Below are 22,084 nucleotides of genomic sequence, written 5' to 3' on the forward strand. Positions count from 1 at the left end.
CTCATCTCCTACCTCTTGCTTTTTTCTCTTATTTCCGCTTCAGACATTAGAGAACGCAAGGAATTAAGTGCAGAAAGATTTACTGATTTGTAGAACTGGGAGTGTAATAAAAGGTCATAAGTTCAGCCATCATCTGAGACCAAGAGACTTCCCAAGATCACACAGCTACACAGTCCTGCAACAGGCCCCCGAAGTGGGGGCCTCATTCCCCAGACCCATTCTGATCAGGATACCAACTGGTTTTTCAAGACAGGCTGAGCTCAAGGATGCTTGGGGGAGACTCCTCCAAACGATATTCCTTCTGCGTGCTTCATTAATTGGCTCCATTTATGAAGTCTTCTCCAGCCCGCCCTGCTTAATTCCGGACACAGCAGCACCTGCACATTCCTCCCTTCCTCCTCGCTCTTTAGCCCCGCGCTGCTAATGCGTGTGTGTTTTCTATTGCTACATGCTCCCCCTTGTTGATGTGCATTTATTGAATGCCTCCTGTTGTCAAACTTCTAATCGGAAATATCAACACAGAAGACGCCTCCGCGCGGCGGGGAGCCTGGCTGGGTATGAACTCCTGTAGCCAGGCCTCTGGGGTCCCGCCTGATTTCGGCATGGGCGGGCAGGCAGCGCAGGCCCGCGGGTGTGGGGCTGGATTCAGGACGCGGCTTGACTTTAGAGGGCCTGGTGAGGCGTGAGCGCTGCCGGCTCCGAGGGGAGGCCCCGGCGGTGCGCGCCTGCCCCCAAGGCCGCGCTGATGGCGGTCAGCCCAGCACCACTCCGCCGAGCTCCCGGGCGGTCCCCGGTGGCCACGGCGGGAAGGCGGACCCGGCCGCTGGAGGGGCCTGGGGAAGAGCGGGAGGGGTGGGCGGAAGGAGAAGAGGGAGGAGGAAAGAGCCGCGGGAAGGGGCTGGGAGGAGAAACCCGGTAGAAGGCGGAGGACAGGGCAGGAAGCGGAGGGAGCTGAAGGAGGCGGAGGCTGAGGGGCGGAGCGCGCGGAGGGGGTGGAGCCGGGCCCGGGGTGGAGCCGGGGAAGGGGAGGAGCCGGGGGAGAGGCCTCTACGGTCGCTGCCGCCGCCGCCGCCTCCGGGGCGCGTTCTCCTCCTACCGGTCGGGCACCCAGAGGCGTTCCCTCCGCGGGGGCTCCTCGGCGTTGTTCCTACCCGGCTGCTCCCCGAGGCGCGGGCTCTGGGGACCGCGACCGACGAGGACGCCCCGTGCGCCGCCCGCGGGCCGCCGCCTCCCTTGGCGCGCGGGGCCGGCATGGAGCTTTTCCAAGCCAAGGACCACTACATCCTGCAGCAGGGCGAGCGCGCGCTGTGGTGCAGCCGCCGCGACGGCGGCCTCCAGCTCCGACCCGGTGAGACTGGCGGTGCGGGCAGGGGGCGCCCCGGGCCCGGGCGGGGAGAGGAGGGGGCGCGGTCGGACCCCTCGGCCGGGCGGGAGGAGCCGCCTGCGGGCCTGGCGAGGCGGGGCGGGGCGGGCTGCGAGCGCGCGAGCTGTCATTATTTCCTGACTGGAGGGAACCTGGCCTTTCTCCGAGGGCTGCGCCGAGCCCCTGCCCCAGTGCGGAGCAGAAGGGGCTGGCGATCCTCATCCCTCCCACCGCGTCGCGCTCCCGCCCTTGGGGCTAAGGCCGGCGGGGGGGGGTCCCCCTGGCAGAAAGTTCCAGTAAGGTGCGCTTGGCCATAAAGGCCTTTTCCTCCCTGGAGTGGTTCTTTCTTGACCTTCGGCAGAAATTCTGGGTTCGAATTCCGATTAGGAGCGGTTGCCCCAGTTCCGTCGAGGGCTCTGCTGGACACTCATGCCCTCTTGCCATCCCAGCTGTTCTTGGTCCCTTATTAGTAAAAGCGTGACTTCAATGTGGTTACCTCATAGGCACTCGGTTTAAAGCCCTTGTCTTTGACTTTAATACCACAGCACAATTAAACTGTATTGTCATGTATAATTTTGAGATTTTTGTGTGACTTGATGTTGGACGACACAAAATGAGTTGTGGGTCCATGTTTGGTTGTCATGTAAGCTCTTCGGAGAGGCTTAAGTCTATAGTTAGCTTGCTTTAGGAAAATGTGTGTGCACTCGTGGTTTAAACAGAGAAGTCTCTGCCCTCAGAGAGCTGACAGTCCAGTTTCTTGTAGGATGGGGCTGGGTGGCGCCTGCCCCTTTTGGCTTGCCAGTCCTTTTCCCATATCACTCAAAGATTCTTTCACTTTAGGAAAAGTGAGAGGATAGAGTTCGTTAAGGAAAGAGCCAGAGCTTTTCAGACGTCCTTGAAATTCTTATGTGCAGTCTAGACGGAAGGATTACATGATATGAGCTGAAAGGATAAAAGGTTCAGATGAGGTTTTCAGATCACATCGTGTTACCCCTTCTAGGATGGGTTTTAAGGACGGGCACTTTAATATATTATTCCTGATCCCCACAACATCCTTACAGCACAGGTGTGGGATCCTCTTCTTCAGGTGAGGAGAAAGGAGTGAGAGGCTGTGAGTACCCTCGGGGTCACAGCCTGGAGTTGAGACACTGACACAGGGCAGTTCTGTGACCTCCAGAACACTTTTGGGCAGGCCCCACTGCTTTTTTAGGAAGGACTGCTAGTTGCTTTGCCAGAGCAGTGGATAACTTATTTTTTTCCCAGGCTCTGGCTGTATTTTCTTTCTATTACGTTTTATTTCCTCTTTTCAGAATGGAGGATAAACTCCTTGGCCCAGATAAAGTTCTTGATGCTCTTGGGATAGAGTTGTAGATAGGCTAATTTTGGCCAGTCTTCTGTCATTCTCTTCTCTGATTTGACCATTTGCCTGGATATTTCTCCCCTTCCCTCCTTTCACTCCCCCAAATTTGGGTAAGGCTTCAGTACAGCTTGAAGTAAAGCAGATTGCAAAATTTCCTAGGTTGTCAAAAGAGTCAACTCCTTGGATTCTAAAAGTTTAGACTATTAGAGCTGGGTGGGATTTAAGATTGTCTCCAGCTCATCTGACGACAGACTTCTACACCCCAGTGTCTTCAGCTGTGGTTGAAGGCTAATTGGGCCTAGGTTTTTGGATGAAGCCATGCAGTTTGGATTACTGTTTTTCTGAAGTCCTCCTCAGAAGGCAAATTTAAAACTTTTTTGGGGGAGTAAAGTAGCTATAGTCTTTGCACTTGAGATTATCATACTTTTTTTTTTTTTTTTTTTGAGGGGGTCTCGTTTTGTCACCCAGGCTGGAGTGCAGTGGCTCGATCCTGGCTCACTGCAACCTCCAACTCTTGGGTTCAAGCAATTCTCCTGCCTCAGCCTCCCGAGTAACAGGCATGTGCCACCACGCTCAGCTAATTTTTTTTTTTTATTTTTAGTAGAGACAGGGTTTCACCACATTGGCCAGGCTGGTCTCGAACTCCTGACCTTGTGATCCGCTCACCTTGGCCCCACAAAGTGTTGGGATTACAGGCGTGAGCCACCGCACCCAGCCCTTATTGTATTTCTTAGGATATAGCTGACCACAGACCAAGTAGACCAAATATCTAGAGGAAGAAAGAGTCCGTGTTTCAGAAGTAACAGCCAGTTTTGGTCTAAGGTGTTCAGCTTAGCCAGGGAATAAAGAATCCCATGCACTTGATTTTCCCATAGTTTATCCTGTCCGGGACTGAAGATCCTTTCTAACTAATGGCTATTTCATAATGGCCTTTTAATTGAATAAGTGCTTTTCAGATCTTTTTCTATATATGGAATCATTTAAAATTCTCTTTATTTTATTGAACTTTTCCCCTCTGCTTTTATGTCAAGTTTTGCTGCTATTTGTAGTGACAGCATTTAAAATCTTTCATTGTTTCCCATTGGTTATTTAGCTGAATAGATTCCTGACCAAGTCCTTTTCTTTCTTAAAAGGGCCGTATTATAAGCTCAAAAAGGCTTGTGGGCATCATGGTTTTTACGTTCGTGGCTATTGAACAATCTGAAACAAGAGTTTTCCTTTTTCCAGAGACATCAGAAGGATAAGTAATGATGATATTTAAGATTAAAATGCTCATTTATTTAGCCTGGGATGTTTGTTACTGTCCACTTCTTTTCCTAGCTCATTCTGTAAGGCCCTGCTCAGATGCTGCTCAAACCCCTGGGCTCATCCTACCCCTCATCTTTGGGGCAGAATTATTGGCCATCTTTATCGTGTTTCTGGGCATTTTCTACACTTAATGCATAGTTCAATTCTAGCCCTTATGCATCATCACATAATAAAAGTTTGCCTACTTCTTCCCCAGTGAGTAGTCCCAGTGTGTTCCCCAAGCAAGGCAAGGGGAAGAATATGTACTCTTCTTGGTGTCTGTAGGCTTTAGAGTGTTTAGGACACAGAAGGTGTTTTTGAGTTGAGCTGAATTAAAGTTAAGTCTAAGCTTTCTCTCAGTAATATCATTGCCTTAAAAATAAGACGTATTATGTTTATTGCTCTTTTTAGGCCTGTTTTTTTTTGAGGGGGCAGCAGATGGTGGACAAAGTCTTGCTCTCTTGCCCAGGCAGGAGTGCAGTGATGTGATCTGATCTTGGCTCACTGTAACCTCTGCCTCCTGGGTTCAAGTGATTCTCCTGCCTCAGACTCCCGAGTAGGTGGGACTACAGGCACGTGCCACCACACCCCGCTGATTTTTGTATTTTTTGATAGAGATAGGTTTTTGCTATGTTGGCCAGGCTGGTCTCAAACCCTTGACCTCAGGTGATTCGCTCGCCTTGGCCTCCCAAACTACTGGAATTATAGGCTTGAGCCACTGTGCCCCGCCTCTTTTTAGGGCTGTTTTGAATATTTTTTCATTGGAGTGGAAAATCTCTGTCCATTTGGATGAGGAAATAGGAAAGATTTGCTTCTACTTCTGTTATATTTCTATCTGATGTAAAATTATCTCCTTAATCTTTTTGTTTTTTCTGAGACAGGGTCTTGTTCTGTCACCCAGGCTGGAGTGCAGTGGTGTGGTTGTGGCTCACGGCAGCCTCTACCTCTTGCAGTCAAGCTGCTCCTCCCACCTCAGCCCCCCAAGTAGCTGGGACTACAGGCGTGTGCTGCCACGCCTGGCTAATATTTTTTTTTTTGGGGTAGAGATTGAGTCTGATTGTATTGCTCAGGCTGATCTTGGCCTCCTGGGCTCAAGTGATCCTCCCACCATGGCCTCCCAAAGTACTGAAATTACAGGCATGAACCACTGTGCTGGGCCTTTAAAAAATCTTTATGGTAGTATTCCTTACTTTCCTCTTCAACGTTGTTTAAACTTTTTCAGTTTTATTTTTCCCTAGCTAAACAATCGAGTATTGTTATTTTTCTGGTATTTCTAATTTTTTTAAGGGTAGTGAGTAATCTGTATTCATATATAGCACTGTTTTTTGAAAGATGCTTAGGTCTATTGTAAGATAATGACCACCAGAGAAAAACGTTTCTTTTATTTTCTGCAGGGAAAATGATAAAGCACTGTGTAAACATTCAATAATCTTGTGAGAGTAGAGTTTAATATCTCAGGATGAGAATTATAATTTAAAGACTCAAAAAGAAATATAATACAATCTGCTTTGGGGGAATGGTGATATGGTCTTATCTCTTTGCTCTTAAAATTGCTTCCCCTAGTCCTTGTGGCTTTGTCTGATATGACAGTATTATATAATTTACAGCTGTGTGTAAATTATATAATAATTCACATTCCATTCTGAGACGGAGTGACCACGAAAAGATCTCAGAGCATCTGTCATACACATAACACTCATAAACATAGAAACTATATGATACTCTGACGCATCCCAGTGAACATTTTTTTTGAGGGGTACTAGCTTTCAGAATTCACAAAAACATTTTAAAAAGTCCTGTTGTTCTTTGAGTTAATTTTTGATAATAAAATTATTTTTACTATGTTATATGAGGTTAACTTTTTTGAATGAGAAATCATAATTATGGAATTGAAATCATCCTGGAATTTTTTTTTGTGGAATCATTTTTATGAAATTATTCTGTTTATTTGGGGTTTTGAGGCATTTGGTATTTACTTAAAAAAGGATTTTGAACTTTATCTTTTTTAAAAATGGTGGCTCACACTTGTAATCCCAGCACTTTGGAAGGCCAAGGTGGGTGGATCACCTGAGGTCAGGAGTTCAAGACCAGCCTGGCCAACATGGTGAAACCCTGTCCATACTGAAAATACAAAAATTAGCTGGGTGTGGTGACGGGCGCCTGTAATCCTCACTACTCGGGAGGCTGAGGCACAAGAATCGCTTGAACGTGGGGGGCAGAGGTTTCAGTGAGCTGAAATGGTGCCACTGCACTCCAGCCTGCGTGACAGAGTAAGACTGTCTCAGAAAAAAAAAATTGTGTTTGCTACAAATTTGCAAATTACCATGACAAAATTTTATAGGGTACTTTAAATTAAATATTAAATATGTTTACAAAATCTTTCTAATCACTTTTGTTGCTGAATAACCAAGTTTTTTCTTAGTGTATGTAGTTTTCATTTTCTATAAAATGGGTTAGTAGGTTTATATCCTATGCTACTTTTTACTCTACATTTTATATTGCTGACAACTAACAGTTGGGTTGAATAGATCTGTGTATTTTTATGCATGTACGTATGACTGTATATTTCCTATGTTAAGGTAGAAAATATTTATCTTTACAGAATTTTCACTTCACATGTTTTTGACTTAAAACAGGTTTTTTTCTTTCTTCTTCTTTTTTTTTTTTTTTTTTTTTTTTGGAGACAGAGTCTAGCTCTATTGCCCAGGCTGGAGTGTGGCGGCATGATCTTGGCCCACTGCAACCTCGGCCTCTTGGGTTCCAACGATTCTTGTACCTCAGCCTTGTGAGTAGCTGGGACTATAGGTGCGTGGGCCCGTCTAATGTTTTGTATTTTTAGTAGAGACAAGATTTTGCCATGTTGCCTGTGCTGGTCTCAAACTTCTGAGCTCAGGCAGTCTGCCCGCCTCGGCCTCCCAAAGTGCTAGGATTACAGGTGTGAGCCACCACGTCCGGCAGGAGGACAAGGTCTTTCTAAGGTGACTGACAATTTTTGGAATCAGGTTTTACAGATTGAGGGAGGTTTTTGTGTATATTTTGGTGTCTACATCATCACCTGAGATTAAGAGTAGCTAATAATAACAGCTTTTATTTCTTGAGCACTTTTTTTTTCTTTCTTTTTTTTTTCGTTACAGAGTTTCACTGTGTTGCCCAGGCTGGAGTGCAATGGCATAATCTCAGCTCACTGCAATCTCTGCCTCCTGGGTTCAAGCAATTCTCCCTCCCTCAGACTCCCGAGTAGCTGAGATTACAGGCAGCTGCCACCATGCCTGGCTAATTTTTGTATTTTTAGTAGAGATGGGGTTTTGCCGTGTTGGCCAAGCTGGTCTTGAACTCCTGACCTCAGATGATTGGCCCGCCTTGGACTCCCAAAAGTGCTGGGATTACAGGCGTGAGCCACCCTGCACCTGGCCTGTTGAGCACTTTTCTGAGCCAGACACTGTTCCATGACCTTTACATATATTATTTTATTTCATCTCCACAGTTAATCTTGGGAGGAGAGTTTCATTATTATCCTCATTTTACAGATGAGGAAACTGAGGCACAGAGAAGTAATTTGCCCAAGTTTACAGAGGGAGAGCCAGGCTCTAACTCAGTGTTTGACCCTAAAACCAGGTTTTCCTCAGTATTGACAAAAATGTTTTATGAACCTTTCTACCGTCTTGACTCCAAAGTTATATAGGATTTATATTTTCATGAGTAATACCTGAAATGTACCTTTAGCTCTCCTAATCAGTATAGTTGGCCTACATAGAGAATTAAATAGCCACTCAAATGTGAAAGCAAGCACGTTGAGGAAAGATCTATGTAGAGTGAAAAGGCTAATAATGTAATATCTGGTTTGTTTGTTGACCCTGTACATGCACTGACTTTCTTGCAAAATTCATATAGTTTTGGGGAATGTTGTTATGTAATGAATTGACTAGTAGTAGTTTTTCCAGTGATGATCAGTTGATCAGGTTTCTCTTCTTAAGTGTTTGGAACATCTGCAGTTTGGGAAGGGAATAGATACAGGGTAGATCTTTGAGCAGAAACATTGATATGTGTACTCACTGGGAACTCTTTCCTCCAGTGATGAGCAACCTGAAGCCCTTCTCAGTGTAGCTTTTCAAGAGTCCTAGATCAGTTTCATGGACATCCTTTCAGAGCATGTACAGCAGAGATGAAATTGAGGAGAAGCCTGGAGGGCAAAACTACCTTCAAAGAAGGGAGAACCTTTGTAGAATCACTGTTTTCTAGACATTTGTGTTTTGGCCAGGTCCTAGCCAGCAGAGGCCAGGACTTGCCAAAGGCATGCTTTAGAGAAGTAGTATCAAGTTTTTTTTTTAGAGTAGATTGTAAAGGTGCCAGAAACTAAGGTGCACTGACAGCTTGGTCTTTGGGGAACTTGGTTGCATTGATTCAGGTCCCTGCTTATCCTACTTGCCTGGTGTAAACACCCCCTTGACATGGAGAAAGAGGACAAGACCCATTGCTGGATCCCTAGCACCTGGCCCATAGCATGTTTTCTGTGAAAGTTGTATTGAATAAATTGAAATAATTCTAGTCCCCAGTCTACCTTGTATAGTTTGAGCTGCAAAGGGGTTGTTGGGAAGTTTAAGGGAAGAATACACAAACAAAAGACTAGAACACGCTTCCTCTCTTGCCACCTAAAAAGGTCTTGCTAATTTCTCATTGCCATTTTATTCAGTGAAGCAGGAATTTCTTAAGCCTGTGGAATTCATTAAATTTGTTTTCTTTCTGAATAAAAATAAATGGAACCCATAGATGTCTTTATTTTTTCCAAGCTGGCTCTTATGCAAAAAAGGTTGTTGTTGCTAATTTTAGTCCTTGTGATTTGTGAGGGAATTTGTTGATATATTTGCAGATAGATACTAAACTACTGGAAAATCAAACTAGTTTGGCTGTGCTATTGATTCGGTCTATTCTCGGAATCATATCTAACCTTGTTTTGGCATGGTTTCATGGGGACTGAAATGCATTAGCCCTTTACAAGCTGTGTTACTATGTCTCTGTGTGTCTTTTTGTAAACGGTTCTATTCCTGTTCAAATATGTTTTAAAACATAACCTTTAAAAATCTACCTTTGCAAACAGAAGTTTGCGAAGTAACAGCAATGTCACAGTGCCTCTAGTCAATCCAAGTCCTTAGCTGGTATCAGTCATAATCATTATGTGTCAAATGCCCATATTTGAGCTGAGGAGAACATTTGAATCAGTATGTTTAACAAAATAGGGAAATAATAAATGTTATAGGTTATCAGTAGCCATTGATAATACATTAAGTGATAATGTGTAAATCGTATTTCTAAAGTGACGATAAACATTGAATATTCAGCATCATTGTTTGTCACAAGACATACTGGTAGCACCTTAATTAAATCGCATGTTTTTAGGATGACTCATTTTCTGGTTGTTGGAGACTCTTAAGGGATCTGTTTCCATTCACAAAAAATCATCCACACATTCTTTGGTGAGTGGTTGAGTGAAAGACGGGCTGATTTTAAGTCAGTGTTCCCTGGTGTTTTTTTTCTTTTAAGTTATTTTAATTTCAGGTTCTTACTCGTTTACCCTTATGTTTCTTTAACTTGATAGTGGGATACTTTAAAATACCACGCTAATTTTCTTTATGAATCTCATTCTTTGCAACATTTTACTTTCATGTTAACACTGAATTTCAAATTTCACAGTTTCTGCAATGTCAATCTATGATTTGAAGCAGTTATCGAACTGAAATGTTAGGAAATGTAAAATATGCCATAATGCTCTCAATTTTAGTAGTTTGCAGGTATAATATTATTGCTGTTTCACAGTATCATTATACATTGTTTTTATACCAGATATAAACATTCTTCTTATTTCCAGGTTAAAGAATGTCTCTTCCCCCAGGGAGCAATGGTAGTGGGTAGACCTGGGAGTTTAGCAGAGTAACAGTCTCTTTTCTAGGCAGGGACTCGCAGGATTCATCTGTGTAGCATCTGTTCCAGCTGTGCCTTTTACTCCTATTTGCACCTTCCAAATACTTCTCTTGAAGAAGCAGCCCTCATCCCCCAGTATCTAACTAATTTAGTATTATATTTATTTCTCCTAACACTTTACATTGCCTGAAATTCTGTGGGCCAGGCACAGTGGCTCATGCCTATAATCTCAGCCACTTTGGGAGGCGAGGTGGGCGGACCACCTGAGGTCAGGAGTTTGAGACCTGTCTGGCCAATGTGGTGTAACCCTGTCTCTATTGAAAATACAAAAATTAGCCGGGCGTGGTGGTGAGCGCCTGCAGTCCCAACTACTCAGGAGACTGAGGCACGAGAATTGCTTGAACCTGGGAGGTGGAGGTTGCAGTGAGCTGAGATCCCACCTCTGCACTTCACCCTGGGTGGAGACTTGTCTCAACAAAACAAAAACAAACACAAAACCCAGCACTTTGTGAGGCCAAGGCAGGCGGATCACCTGACATTGGGAGTTCACAACCATCTCTACTAAACATGGTGAAACCCCATCTCTACTAAAAATATAAAATTAGCCGGGTATGGTGGTGCATACCTGTAATGCCAGCTATTCGGGAGGCTGAGGTAGGAGAATCGCTTGAACCTGGAAGGTGGAGGTTGCAGTAACCTGAGGTTGCACCACTGCACTCCAGCCTAGACAACAAGAGTGAAACTCATCTCAAAAAAAAAAAAATCCTAAGAAGTCATTTACTTAATCTGTTTACAAACATTTATTGAAGACCTGTCTGCTAGGCATGTGCCAAATTAAAAAGATAATTAAAACACCGTCCCCATCCTGGTGGAGGATGTGGCCTAATGGAGAAGAGACACATATTGTATAGAGGCAGATACCCTGATGGAGCGATCACACAGAGCTCTGTGGGAGATTTGAGCTGAGTCTTGAGGTTTGAGATCTAATGGTGTTCCCCCTGCCACGATGGTGAAAATCTATTTTCTTTCCCAATAAAGAAAATGAAAGAAGGTGTTCTTTGTTTTGTCTCTGTGAGGTTCCTTCAGATATGAATGGAAAGCCCTGGAGGATGCTGGCCCTATGCAGGGCTGGACTTTTAAGAACTTTTCTTTTCTTTCTTTCTTTCTTTCTTTTTTTTTTTTTTTTTTTTTTCCTGGAATGGATTCTCTCTCCCTCTGTCACCAGGCTGCAGTGCAGTGGCGGAATCTCGGCTCACTGCAACCTCTGACTCCCTGGTTCGAGCGATTCTCCTGCCTCAGTCTTCTGAGCAGCTGGGATTATTACAGACATGCACCACCATACCCAGCTAATTTTTGTATTTTTAGTAGAAACGGGTTTTCACCATGTTGGCCAGGATGTTCTTGATCTCCTGACCTTGTGACCTGTCCTCCTCAGCCTCTCAAAGTGGTGGGATTACAGACGTGAGCTACTGCACCCGGCCAGGACTTTTTTTTTTTTTTGTCTTGCCAGGAATAACTCCTTGTATGTGAAGATTGTGAAGGTGCTAGAAACATGCCTGTGTTCTAATTAGGTGCTCCAAAAAGAAAAAAAAAAAAGAAGGAAAGGAACAAATTCATGAGGGTGAACGGTGCCTACTGGGCCAAATTGTAGGAATAGTACATGTTTTTCTTTCCTTTCCACTCCCTGAGAATACTATCCTTTGGCCCTTATTTATCCGGAGTTTTTCATCTGAGGCCAAGTAAAATGGCAAATCCTAGACATGATCAGGTTTGAAGGTAGAGCTTTCTGTTGGTGAGGACCTGTGGTGGTAGAATGACTGTGCAATCATAGATGGGATAGAGTAAAGTAATTTTGAAAAAAAATTTCAGGAAAAGCTAGGAAATTACAGTATTTGAACACCAGCTGGGAGAAAGGTTACATCTATTTAATGATGGAAGTGCTAATTTTGTTTCTCTGTTAATGGCTCTAAAATGAGGAAAGGAAAAAACTGATTCTTAGCTCATCTATGCTTTGATTTAGCTCTCAAAATCCTGTTTTTGAAAGTGATATGAAAAGACAGTTTTGGGGACAGCAAAAGGTGAGGAGTATATCCCAACACATTGCCATGTTTCTTGGGTGATGCATTATAAATGCATCACCCAAGGATTTATCTAATCTTTCTTGAGGTGGTTGTTACTTTCAGGTGCTTAAGGTAATGAGTTTGGCAAGTTGTAATTCAAGCTGTACTTCCTTTTTTATTCCCAAACCAGGGCTTTTCTTTTTGTTAAATAAAAGAGACAGGGTCTCGCTATGTTGGCTGGGTTAGTCTTGAACCCCTGGCCTCAAGCAGTCCTCCTGCCTCAACCTTCAAAGTTCTCGGATTACAGACATGAGCCACTGTGCCTGGCCTAGAAATTAAGTTTCTTTTCTAGGTGGTATCTCTAATCTTTTAAATATTCTTGTGGTTACTTTTTGAAGTGTATTTCCTCCTGCTAGTTTAGACCAGCTTTTATGCCACCTCCCTATATTCTGAGATCTTTATGCATTTTATATTACTTTACTACATGAGAGTTTTAAGTTGTATATGCTATAGGCATCATCTTTCAGTCAGACTGATAAGACCAAGTTACTAATACAGGTCCTTCCCAGTGACCTATAATCATTTAGACCAGTGATTCTTAACTAGGGGGAGAATTGAGACAATCTCCCTAACCAATTGAGACAATCTCTGATGCTGAGGCAATAGTGTAAAGCTGCTAGATGATGATAATGAGCAGCCAGCACTGATAACCGCTGCATTAGATTTAAGACTGGGAAATCACCAGCTGCTAGACCTTCTAAATTGGCTTAGCTCTTCAGCTTGTGGAATGCTGGAGAATAAATACCATCAGAGAGTTCAAGGAAAAAAACTTTTCATTCATAAGATAGCACCAAATCAAATTATTCCTTAATCTATTTTCCTGGCCTAATTAAATTCTGAGAATTAAAGCATAAATGAGCTAACAATTGAAACTTTTAGTTTCTCATTTCCTCATCTGTTTGATTTTGGTGTTGGTGATTGTCTTTTCAGAGCAATAATATCTTTATCTTTAGCAGGAAATGAAACATGGGTCTGATTATGCATACCCTGACACACCTTTTTTTTTTTTCTTTTAAGACACAGTGAAAGTGCCTATAAACTTTAGCAGCTGTGCAAAAACCCAGGCTTGTTCTGGGGCTGAGGGAGTGCCTTCATTCTTCCATCTTGGAATGAGTGACTCATGCTCTGTGCAGGCACATAGTACTTAATCACTTGTTTACTGTGTACCAGGAAGAGGAGGGCATATGAAAATAGAAGCCATGTACTGCCAAATGCATCTGAAATAAGAGTGGAAATGTTGACCTGATGGGTCAAACAATTGAGCTTATTTATTGCAAATACTTACAACTTTGGGTGTATGTTATATTATTATTTCACTAATTAAAATTTGGCATTATTTCAAACATGCTATACTTTTGTAATTTTTAAGCAACTCTATTCCTTATAGGTACACTGATAATCTTAAATTTTATGATTTATTTGTGAATTAAAAATTTTTCTTCTTTGAATTTGTGTGCCACATTAGACTATACCTTCTGAAGGAAAGATTAGAAAACAATACGTTTGTTAGATTAGATCAGTTACATGGTTTTTAGATCAGTTACATAGTTTGAGCCCGCTGGCCATTTTTTCTGCCATTCCAATGCCTTCTGTCCCATAGTAGCCATTAAAATGGTCAGTAGAGTATCTGCTACTGAGGGCAGTGCTGCATTTGCCTGGTCTCATACTGTCTACACATGTCCTCTGTACAGAAAGACTCTTTAATGCCAACTGGTTTTATTTTTTTAGTGAAGAGCTACAGATTTTAAATACACACACACACACACACACACACACACACACACGTTTTGAAGTGTCAGCTGTATGCCCCATGCTATACCAGGCAGCAAGTCAGAGCAGCTCACAAGGCACATGCAATCTTCCTTTTTGTGTTAATTATAGTACTTGCTTCAGGCCTTTCTCTATTGTTTAGTGTCTCTTATCTCTAACTAGTTTGAGAAGTTATGTGCACCTGCTAGAGTTTTCAAGATAATATAAAGATTTCAAGATAATTTAAATTGCCCCAGCCAGGCTTGGTGGCTCATGCCTCTAATCCCAGCATTTTGGGAGGTTGACTTGGGAGGATCACTTGAGTCCAGGAGTTTGAGATCAGCCTGGGCAATATAGATAGACCTTGTCTCTACTAAAAAAAACAAACCACAATTAGCTGGGCATCATGGCGTGTGCCTGTAGTCCCAGCTACTTGGGAGGTTGAGGTGATAGGATCGATTGAGTCCAGGAGTTGGAGGCTGCAGTGAGCTGTGATGGAGTTAACTGCACTTGAGTTTGGACAACAAACTTTATATGTTTTTCCTTATCTCAAGGAAAAAAAAATTGCCTAGAGTTTTTAGGTAAATCTTTCATTTTGAGAAACCATATTCTCATCATGTATTATATTTACTGAAAGATAATGCTTTTATTAAAAGCACCTGAAAAAAATTAAAACTGCAAGCTCATTCCTGGTTTGTATAAAAGAAGAAAATAAGTACATAAATAAAAGTGCCTGCAGAGCCAAGACTGATACTTTGGGGCTGACTTCAAAAACAATGAAAACTAGGCCGGGCGCGGTGGCTCACGCCTGTAATCCCAGCACTTTGGGAGGCCGAGGCGGGTGGATCACGAGGTCAAGAGATCGAGACCATCCTGGTCAACATGGTGAAACCCCGTCTCTACTAAAAATACAAAAAATTAGCTGGGCCTGGTGGTGCGTGCCTGTAATCCCAGCTACTCAGGAGGCTGAGGCAGGAGAATTGCCTGAACCCAGGAGGCGGAGGTTGCGGTGAGCCGAGATCGCGCCACTGCACTCCAGCCTGGGTAACATGAGCGAAACTCCGTCTCAAAAAAAAAAAAAAAAAAAACAAACAATAAAAACTTAAGATGGTATTCTTATTATATGTCGATAAAAACAAGCAATTGTTAGGAAAAATTCATTTTCACTTTTTTATGCTTATTGTTATTTATTTTGTTTAATAACTATTGAATGAGTGCCTGTTATGCTGGACAGCAGGTATATAGTGGCAAACTATAAATAGCCATAAAATTAAATAAACTGGTAGAGGGGTTCGGACTTAATAGTCTATATTTTTTTGAGATAGGGTCTCATTTTGTCACCCAGACTGGAGTGCAGTGGCGTGATCATGGGTTACTGCATCCTCACTGGGCTCAGGTGATCCTTCCATTTTAGCCTCTTAGGTGGCTGGAACTAAGGCGCCTGGTTAATTTTTTGTATTTTTTTTGTAGAGACAGTGTCTCGCCATGTTGCCCAGGCTGGTCTTGAACTCCTGGGCTCAAGCTAGCTGCCTGTCTCAGCCTCCCAAGTATTGGGATTACCAGGTGTGAGCTACAATGCCTAGCCAATAGTCTGTCCTTTCACTGGTTAGTTGAAACTATTTACATGAACTATAAATATATTAGAAGTGATTTCTACCTTTTATTTATGTTTTTCACTTATCATGCTTTTCTTAATTTTTATTGCTCTTGCCATTTCCCCCCATTTTCCATTGGATAACTGAAATTTTGTCAGGTGTCTTTCTGTTGCTCATTAAAAGTTATACTTTCTATTTATATTCTGCAGTTTCCCAAGGCTTAGGACCTAGTACTTATTCACATATGGAACTGCCGTTTACCAGTATTCATGTCTTTCCCAAGCATGTTTCTACCTCCCTTGAGATTCTGCCTTTTCTAGATTATCCCTGTCTCCTGTGTATGTAGGGGGGCGTAGGGCAGGGGAGGAAGTCGGCAGTCATGTTTGATTTACCATTTGGACCAGAATTTGGTTGTTGGGACTGAATGCTGGATGCCCATTATTATGCTATATCAGAGCTGCAGATCAATGTTTTCTATTCTGAGAAAGTAGAATTCTGGGGCATATCTAGGCATTAAGATATTTCTGTAAAGCATTTATTACTCTAAGAAGGCTTTCAGGAATTACGGTCCTACCATGAGGTTTAATAATTGAAAAACTTGTTTTTTTTTTTTTTTTCTTTCATACTTTTTTTTTTTTAGACGAAGTTTGGCTCTTTTGCCTAGGCTGGAGTGCAGTGGCACGATCTCGTCTCACTGCAACCTCCGCCTTCTGGTTTCAAGCAATTCTCCTGCCTCATCCTCATGAGTAGCTAGGATTACAGGCGCCCGCCACCATGCCCGGCTAGTCTTTGTATTTTAATATTTTTAATTTTTTTGAGATGAAGTCTCGCTCTGTTGCCCAAGCTGGAGTGCAGTGGCATGATCTCTGCTTACTGCAACCTTTGCCTCCCGGGTTCAAGCAATTCTGCTTCAGCCTCCCAAGTAGCTGGGACTACAGGCACCCGCCAAGTACCTGGCTAATTTTTGTATTTTTAGTAGAGATGGGGTTTCACCATGTTGGCCAAGCTGGTCTTGAACTCCTGACCTCATGGTCCGTCTGCCTTGGCCTCCCAAAAGTTCAGGGATTATAGGCATGAGCCACTGTGCCTGGCCTATTTTTGTATTTTTAATAGAGACGGGGTTCCACCATGTTGGCCAGGCTGGCCTCAAACTCCTGACCTCAGGTGATCCATCCACCTCGACCTCCCAAGTGCTAGGATTACAGGCGTGAGCCACCAAGTCCGGCCGTTTTTTTTTTTTTGAGACAGAGTCTCACTCTGTTGATCAGGCTGGAGTACATTAGGGAGATCTTGGCTCACTGCAACTTCTGCCTCCCAGGTTCAAATGATTCTCCTGCTTCGGCCTCCCAAGTAGCTGAGATTACAGGTGCCCGCCACCACGTCCAGCTAATTTTTGCATTTTTAGTAAAGACAGGGTTTCCCCCATGTTGGCCAGGCTGGTCTTGAACTCCTGACCTCAGGTGATCCACCTTCCTCGGCCTCCCAAGGTGCTGGGATTACAAGCATAGCCACTGCACCCATCCCAACAACAGTTTTTTATTAAAAAAATTTTTTTTAATTGTAATTTTTTTTCTTTTTGAGACAAAGACTTGCTGTGTTGCCCAGGCTGGAGTTCAGTGGTGCTATCTCTGCCCACTGCAACCTCTGCCTCCTGGGGTTCAAACGGTTGTCTGCCTTCGCCTCCCAAGTAGCTGGGATTACAGGCTTCTGCCACCATGCCCGTCTAATTTTTTTTTGTATTTTTAGTAGAGATGGGGTATCACCATCTTGGCAGGCTGGTCTTGAACTCCTGACCTCGTGATCCACTCGCCTCGGCCTCCCCAAATGCTGGGATTACAGGCATGAGCTGCTGCGCCTAGCCAGATGGTAAATGATCCAGATGGTGAAGGACCTGGACAAGGATAGTGGCAGTAGGAGTCAAAAGAAGTGAAAGATTCATCAGTTATTGAGGAGATACAACCAACAGGACTTGGCAAGAAAAAAAGGCATTTTAGAGTACCTGGGATGATGCTGGTGAGCTGAAAGCCCCATACAAATATGAGAGGATGACACCAGAGAGAACCTGGTAGGGAAACTTATGGCATTAGAAAGAGCTGTGGCCTGAGAGTGAGAAACTATTCTGATGTTAACAAGCTGCGCAGTGTTGGGCAGTTACTTTACCTCTGCCAGTCTTTGTCTCAAATAGACCAGATGAGATGACTTGACTTTTGTTACCTTCAGTAGTAAATCCTTCCACAGTGGTTCTGTGATGATTTTAACTTTTACCACTTTGAGCAGTAAATCCTTCCAATGTGATTCTGTGCAAATTACCTGATTTCAGCTTGCCTTCCCTTTCCACGTCATATGTTTACCCATTCATTTTGTAGCCTTTCGTGCACCATGCACTGAAAACGTAAGTTCGAGGAGACTAGATGTCAGTCAGCTTCCTCTTCCTGATGAGTTCCTGTTCAGTCAAGGGGACAGGCAAGCCACTGATAACGTGCACTAAACCAAAGTAAGGTGCCATGATGGGAATATGCGCAGGGCTCAGGGCAGCCACACAAGAGAGTCTGGTCAGCTCTGCTGGGTGGGTGGAGTGGGGAATGTGTCTGGGAAGAGCACTGACCCTTGTTCTAAGTCTGGAATGAAGGGCAGGCAGAAGTGGGTGGGGAGTTGCATTCCAGGCCCAGGCTGCACGTGCTTCAGAATGACTTAAGGCCAGGTTGCTGGGGGGGCGGGATGTGCTGGAGGGGGACGTACAGGACTAGCCCATGCAGGGTCTCACAAGCCTCTCCAAGGAATTTGGACTTTATTCCTAAGGCTGTGGGAGTTGGACAGGTAGTTAGCAATGTCCATTTTTATCCCTTTTTCATGCCTAATGTGTTTCGTTCACAATATTAATGTTATACCAACTAGACTTTAGGGCAAAAAGTGTTATTTGAAATAAGACTGGTTATTACATCCTGATGAGCAGAGCAGTTCACCAGGAAGCTATAATAATCCTGAAAGATATAACATTAAAAATAAAGAGAAAGAAAATAAAGCATGAGATTTTGAAAAGTAAGACCTCTCTCAAAAACTAACAGGTGAAGCAGTCAGAAAAATGAGCAAGTATGTAGAGGAGGTGAACAAAATAATTCACAAGGTTGTACCAAAAATAAAAGTTTTATGAAATATTTCTCCTTACACTGTGGTTTTTCTGTTTTCTATTCTGTTTTAGTGCTATTAATGCTGATCTCTCTTTTTTTTTTTTTTTTAGAGACAGAATCTTGCTCTGTCACCTAGGCTGGAGTGCAGTGGTGCAATCTATACATACTGCCACCTCTGCCTCCCAGGTTCTAGCAATTCTCCTGCCTTCGCCTCCCAAGTAGCTGGGATTATAGGCATATGGTGCCATGCCCGACTAATTTTTTGTGTTTTAGTAGAGACGGGGTTTCACCATGTTGCCCAGGCTGGTCTTGAACTCCTGAACTCAGGCAATCCACCCGCCTCAGCCTCCCAAAGTGCTAGGATTACAGCCATGAGCCACTGCGCCCAGCCAATGCTGTTCTCTTTATATGAAATTAGCATGATGACCCACTAATGGATTGATCCCCTTTTTCTTTAAAACACTGAGTTAAAAAATATACATACTTTTTGGCCGGGCGTGTTGGCTCACACCTGTAATCCCAGCACTTTGGGAGGCTGAGGTGGGCAGATCAAGGTCAAGAGATCAAGACCATCAGGCCAACATGGTGAAACAAATAACAAAAATTAGCTGCATGTGGTGGCATGAGCCTGTAATACCAGCTACTCGGGAGACTGAGGCAGGGTAATTGCTTGAAGTGGGGAGGTGGAGGTTGTAGTGAGCTGAGATAGTGCCACTGCACTCCAGCCTGGTGACAGAGCGAGACTCTGTCTCAAAAAAAAAAAATTATATATATATACTTTTAAGCATACATAGGACACTTGCAAATTGACTTTCCAAATTCCTTTCCCACACCTAGCCTCCAGTGCCCCTGTTACTCCTTCATCCTTCCCCTTGCTAAAACAAAGATGACTTTGACCCCTGAGTCAAGGGCATATGATACACTCATCTGCTTCTCTTCTCCATTTCTATGTTTAGCTTTTCATCTTTTCTTCCAGACTTAGAAGAAAAAAATAGCATCTTCTTTTCTAAGGTTAACTTTTACACCTGTAGTTTTTTTTTTTTTTTTTGTCATCTGTCTTCTTTTCCTTCTTTAACATCTTCTGTCTTTCTTGTTTTTTATTTTTATTTTTTTTCAGACGGAGTCTTGCTCTGTCCCCCAGGCTAGAGTACAGTGGCACCATCATAGTTCACTGCAGCCTCAAATTCCTGGGTTCAAGTCATCCTCCTGCCACAGCCTCCTAAGTACCTGGGACTACAGGTGCGTGCCACCACACCTGGCTAATATTTTGTAGAGGCAGGTGATCTTGCTGTGTTGGCCAGGTTGGTCTCAAACCCTTGACCTCAAGTAATCCTCCTGCCTTAGCCTCCGAAAGTGCTGGGATTACAGGCATGAGCCACTGAGCCTAGCCCCTCCTCTTGTTCTTAGATTTAGTTATTTCCTCTTGATCAGCTCATCTTGAACTCAGTCTTTTTTTTTTTTTTTTTTAACTTTTTAAATGGTTTTATGTACAAATAATGAACAGATATTGTACCCATAAAATCTACTTTCCAAAAACAGGAGGTTTTTTAAAAGAAAACCACATAACTTTTAAAAGGCACTGGGATTTCTCTGCTTCTAGATCATTGGGAGGCTAGAAGAATAAAGTTTCTTCTATCAGAAATCACAAGTTGGAACTGAGTGTTATCCAAAGTGGAATTTCTAGAGTGTAGTGTCACTCCAGGCAAAGATTATTCAGTTCTCATCCCCAACATCCAAAACTACCTATCAGAAGGGCTAAACCAGGTCAAAACTGTCCAACATAATTAGGCTTCATCAAACAATATCATTATGTTCTTCCAAGATGCAAATAAACCAAAACAGGAAATACTAAAATCTAAATAATATTTGACACTGTCATACAAATTTTTAGTTCCTTGTTATATCCCCCCTTCTGTAACATTAATAAAGGGAATATTTTACGGCAAAGAAATATTTAATTTTATACATCACAAGCCATTAATTTTTGCCATTAGTTATTATACAAATGCTGCCTTGTGCTGTTATCCAAATGGCATAGGCATTTTACATCCACAATTCACTTCCATAGTTATAAGCAGAATTTTCATGATTTGCATAGGTACATCTGTCAGTGAAGATTTAACACTGAGATGCAATCTAACATCCGTAATATCTGATGTTTTGTAGATGGCAATGTAGGAAAGATATATTTTAATCACTTTTCATTTAAGTGACCTTATGTAAAAAATAAATAATAATTTAGCAGTTCCAAGTGTCCAAAGGGCATTTTCAAATGTACATAAAAGAAATGGCTATAGAGGTTTTTAAGAAGCATCTTCCATGTCCACATCCTCTTGCAACTGCTGTACCATTTTATCTTCCAACTGCTTCCCTTTTTCTGCAAGAGGGGCTCAGATAAGATGGATGTTTTGCTTGACTTCTTTGATATCCTGAACTTTCTGTAGCTCTTTTTCTTCAATCTGTTCATTATAAATTTAGCTTGGCGTTTCTGTTTGATCTCTTCATTGCATCAATAGTTTTATTCCATAGCTCGTGCTGGTATTTGATAGGTTCATTTCTATGCTTTTCAAATTCAAATGAATTATCCACTGTAAGCTCTTTACCAGCTGCTTTCTGGAATGCTTTGGTCCACCTAACTTTGCGAGGATTGCGCTTCTTTTTAAAGTTTTTATGACATTTAGATTCACAAAATCTGAACACCTTGTAATCATTGCAGACAAAAATCATGCTGTGGCCAGGGTAGATGGGCACCAAACAGAAATAACACTTCTCGATACGCATGTTGAACCCTCGTGGGTCCCCACTAACCAAACGCCCAGCTTGAGAGGAAGTCTTGAACTCATTCTTAATGGGTTTAACTGGTTTTCATTCTGGACTATTAATGACTGTTGTTTTTTAATCATTAGACCACAACATAGACATTTTTCTAGGTTTTTTTTCTAGGTTTTTTTTAAGTTAAAATCTCATTTTCTTGAATGGGTGATGCATTTGCATGGTTCATGTGCCAAAGATGGAAAAGGGTATTGAATAAGGAGATTCTCTCCGGCCCTTTCTTTTGGCTGCTGTATACCCTGTCCTTACTGCCGTGCTCCCTCTTGCTCTTGTCACTCATGTCCTCATCCTTTCCCACTCGGGACAGAATAGGTGTCTCAGTGTCATCTTTGATTTGCCCTCTTCCTGTCATTCACATAGCTTCTTTTGAGGAGTTTCATGTTCATCTCCTCCTGTGCGTTCTTCACCCACTACCGACTCACTCCATAAGCTCTTTTCTTTTTTTTCAATCTCTTTTTGTTATTTTTCCTTTTTTTTTTTCCCTCGAGTTCTTTTCTCCGTGACCTTTAATGTCGTTTCAAGCCAAGACTTTTGCAGTAACCCAAGTGGGTGTCTTACTCCCATTCTCCACCTCTTTTCAAATACTATTTCATGAAACTTTGTTTCTGGTACCTACACACGTGTGTGCTCACTAGGTAGTGATGTCAAAATATCTCTTACGATGGACCTTCTAAACGCTTGAAAACACGATTTAACTTTTGGGTAAGGGTTCCTTATCAACCTCGTGACGTAAT

General features: G+C 42.8%; 1 protein-coding gene and 1 pseudogene across 3 annotated transcripts in view; one reads left to right on the top strand and one right to left on the bottom strand.

The window, feature by feature from the left end:
* The first annotated feature begins 464 nt into the window (after window positions 1-464).
* INPP5F (inositol polyphosphate-5-phosphatase F) overlaps window positions 465-22,084 on the top strand; it is a 108,668-nt gene continuing 87,048 nt past the window's right edge. The window contains exon 1 of one of the 2 annotated variants that reach the window (XM_032281820.1): window positions 465-555. In XM_032281820.1, the coding sequence (XP_032137711.1) occupies window positions 480-555 (76 nt within the window). In that variant the 5' untranslated portion in view covers window positions 465-479. Of the gene's footprint in view, window positions 556-1,012; window positions 1,349-22,084 lie in introns of those variants that run through there. The other variant, XM_032281819.1, reaches the window with a different exon arrangement.
* Window positions 20,452-21,344, bottom strand: LOC116554038 (annotated as a pseudogene). Its single transcript, XR_004270023.1, has one exon. The product of XR_004270023.1 is annotated as a probable ribosome biogenesis protein RLP24 pseudogene (transcript).

The sequence above is a fragment of the Sapajus apella genome, unplaced genomic scaffold (genome assembly GCF_009761245.1).
Source record: "Sapajus apella isolate SASKATOON/1434 unplaced genomic scaffold, GSC_monkey_1.0 scaffold13, whole genome shotgun sequence".
In the NCBI taxonomy this organism is placed as follows: domain Eukaryota; kingdom Metazoa; phylum Chordata; class Mammalia; order Primates; family Cebidae; genus Sapajus; species Sapajus apella.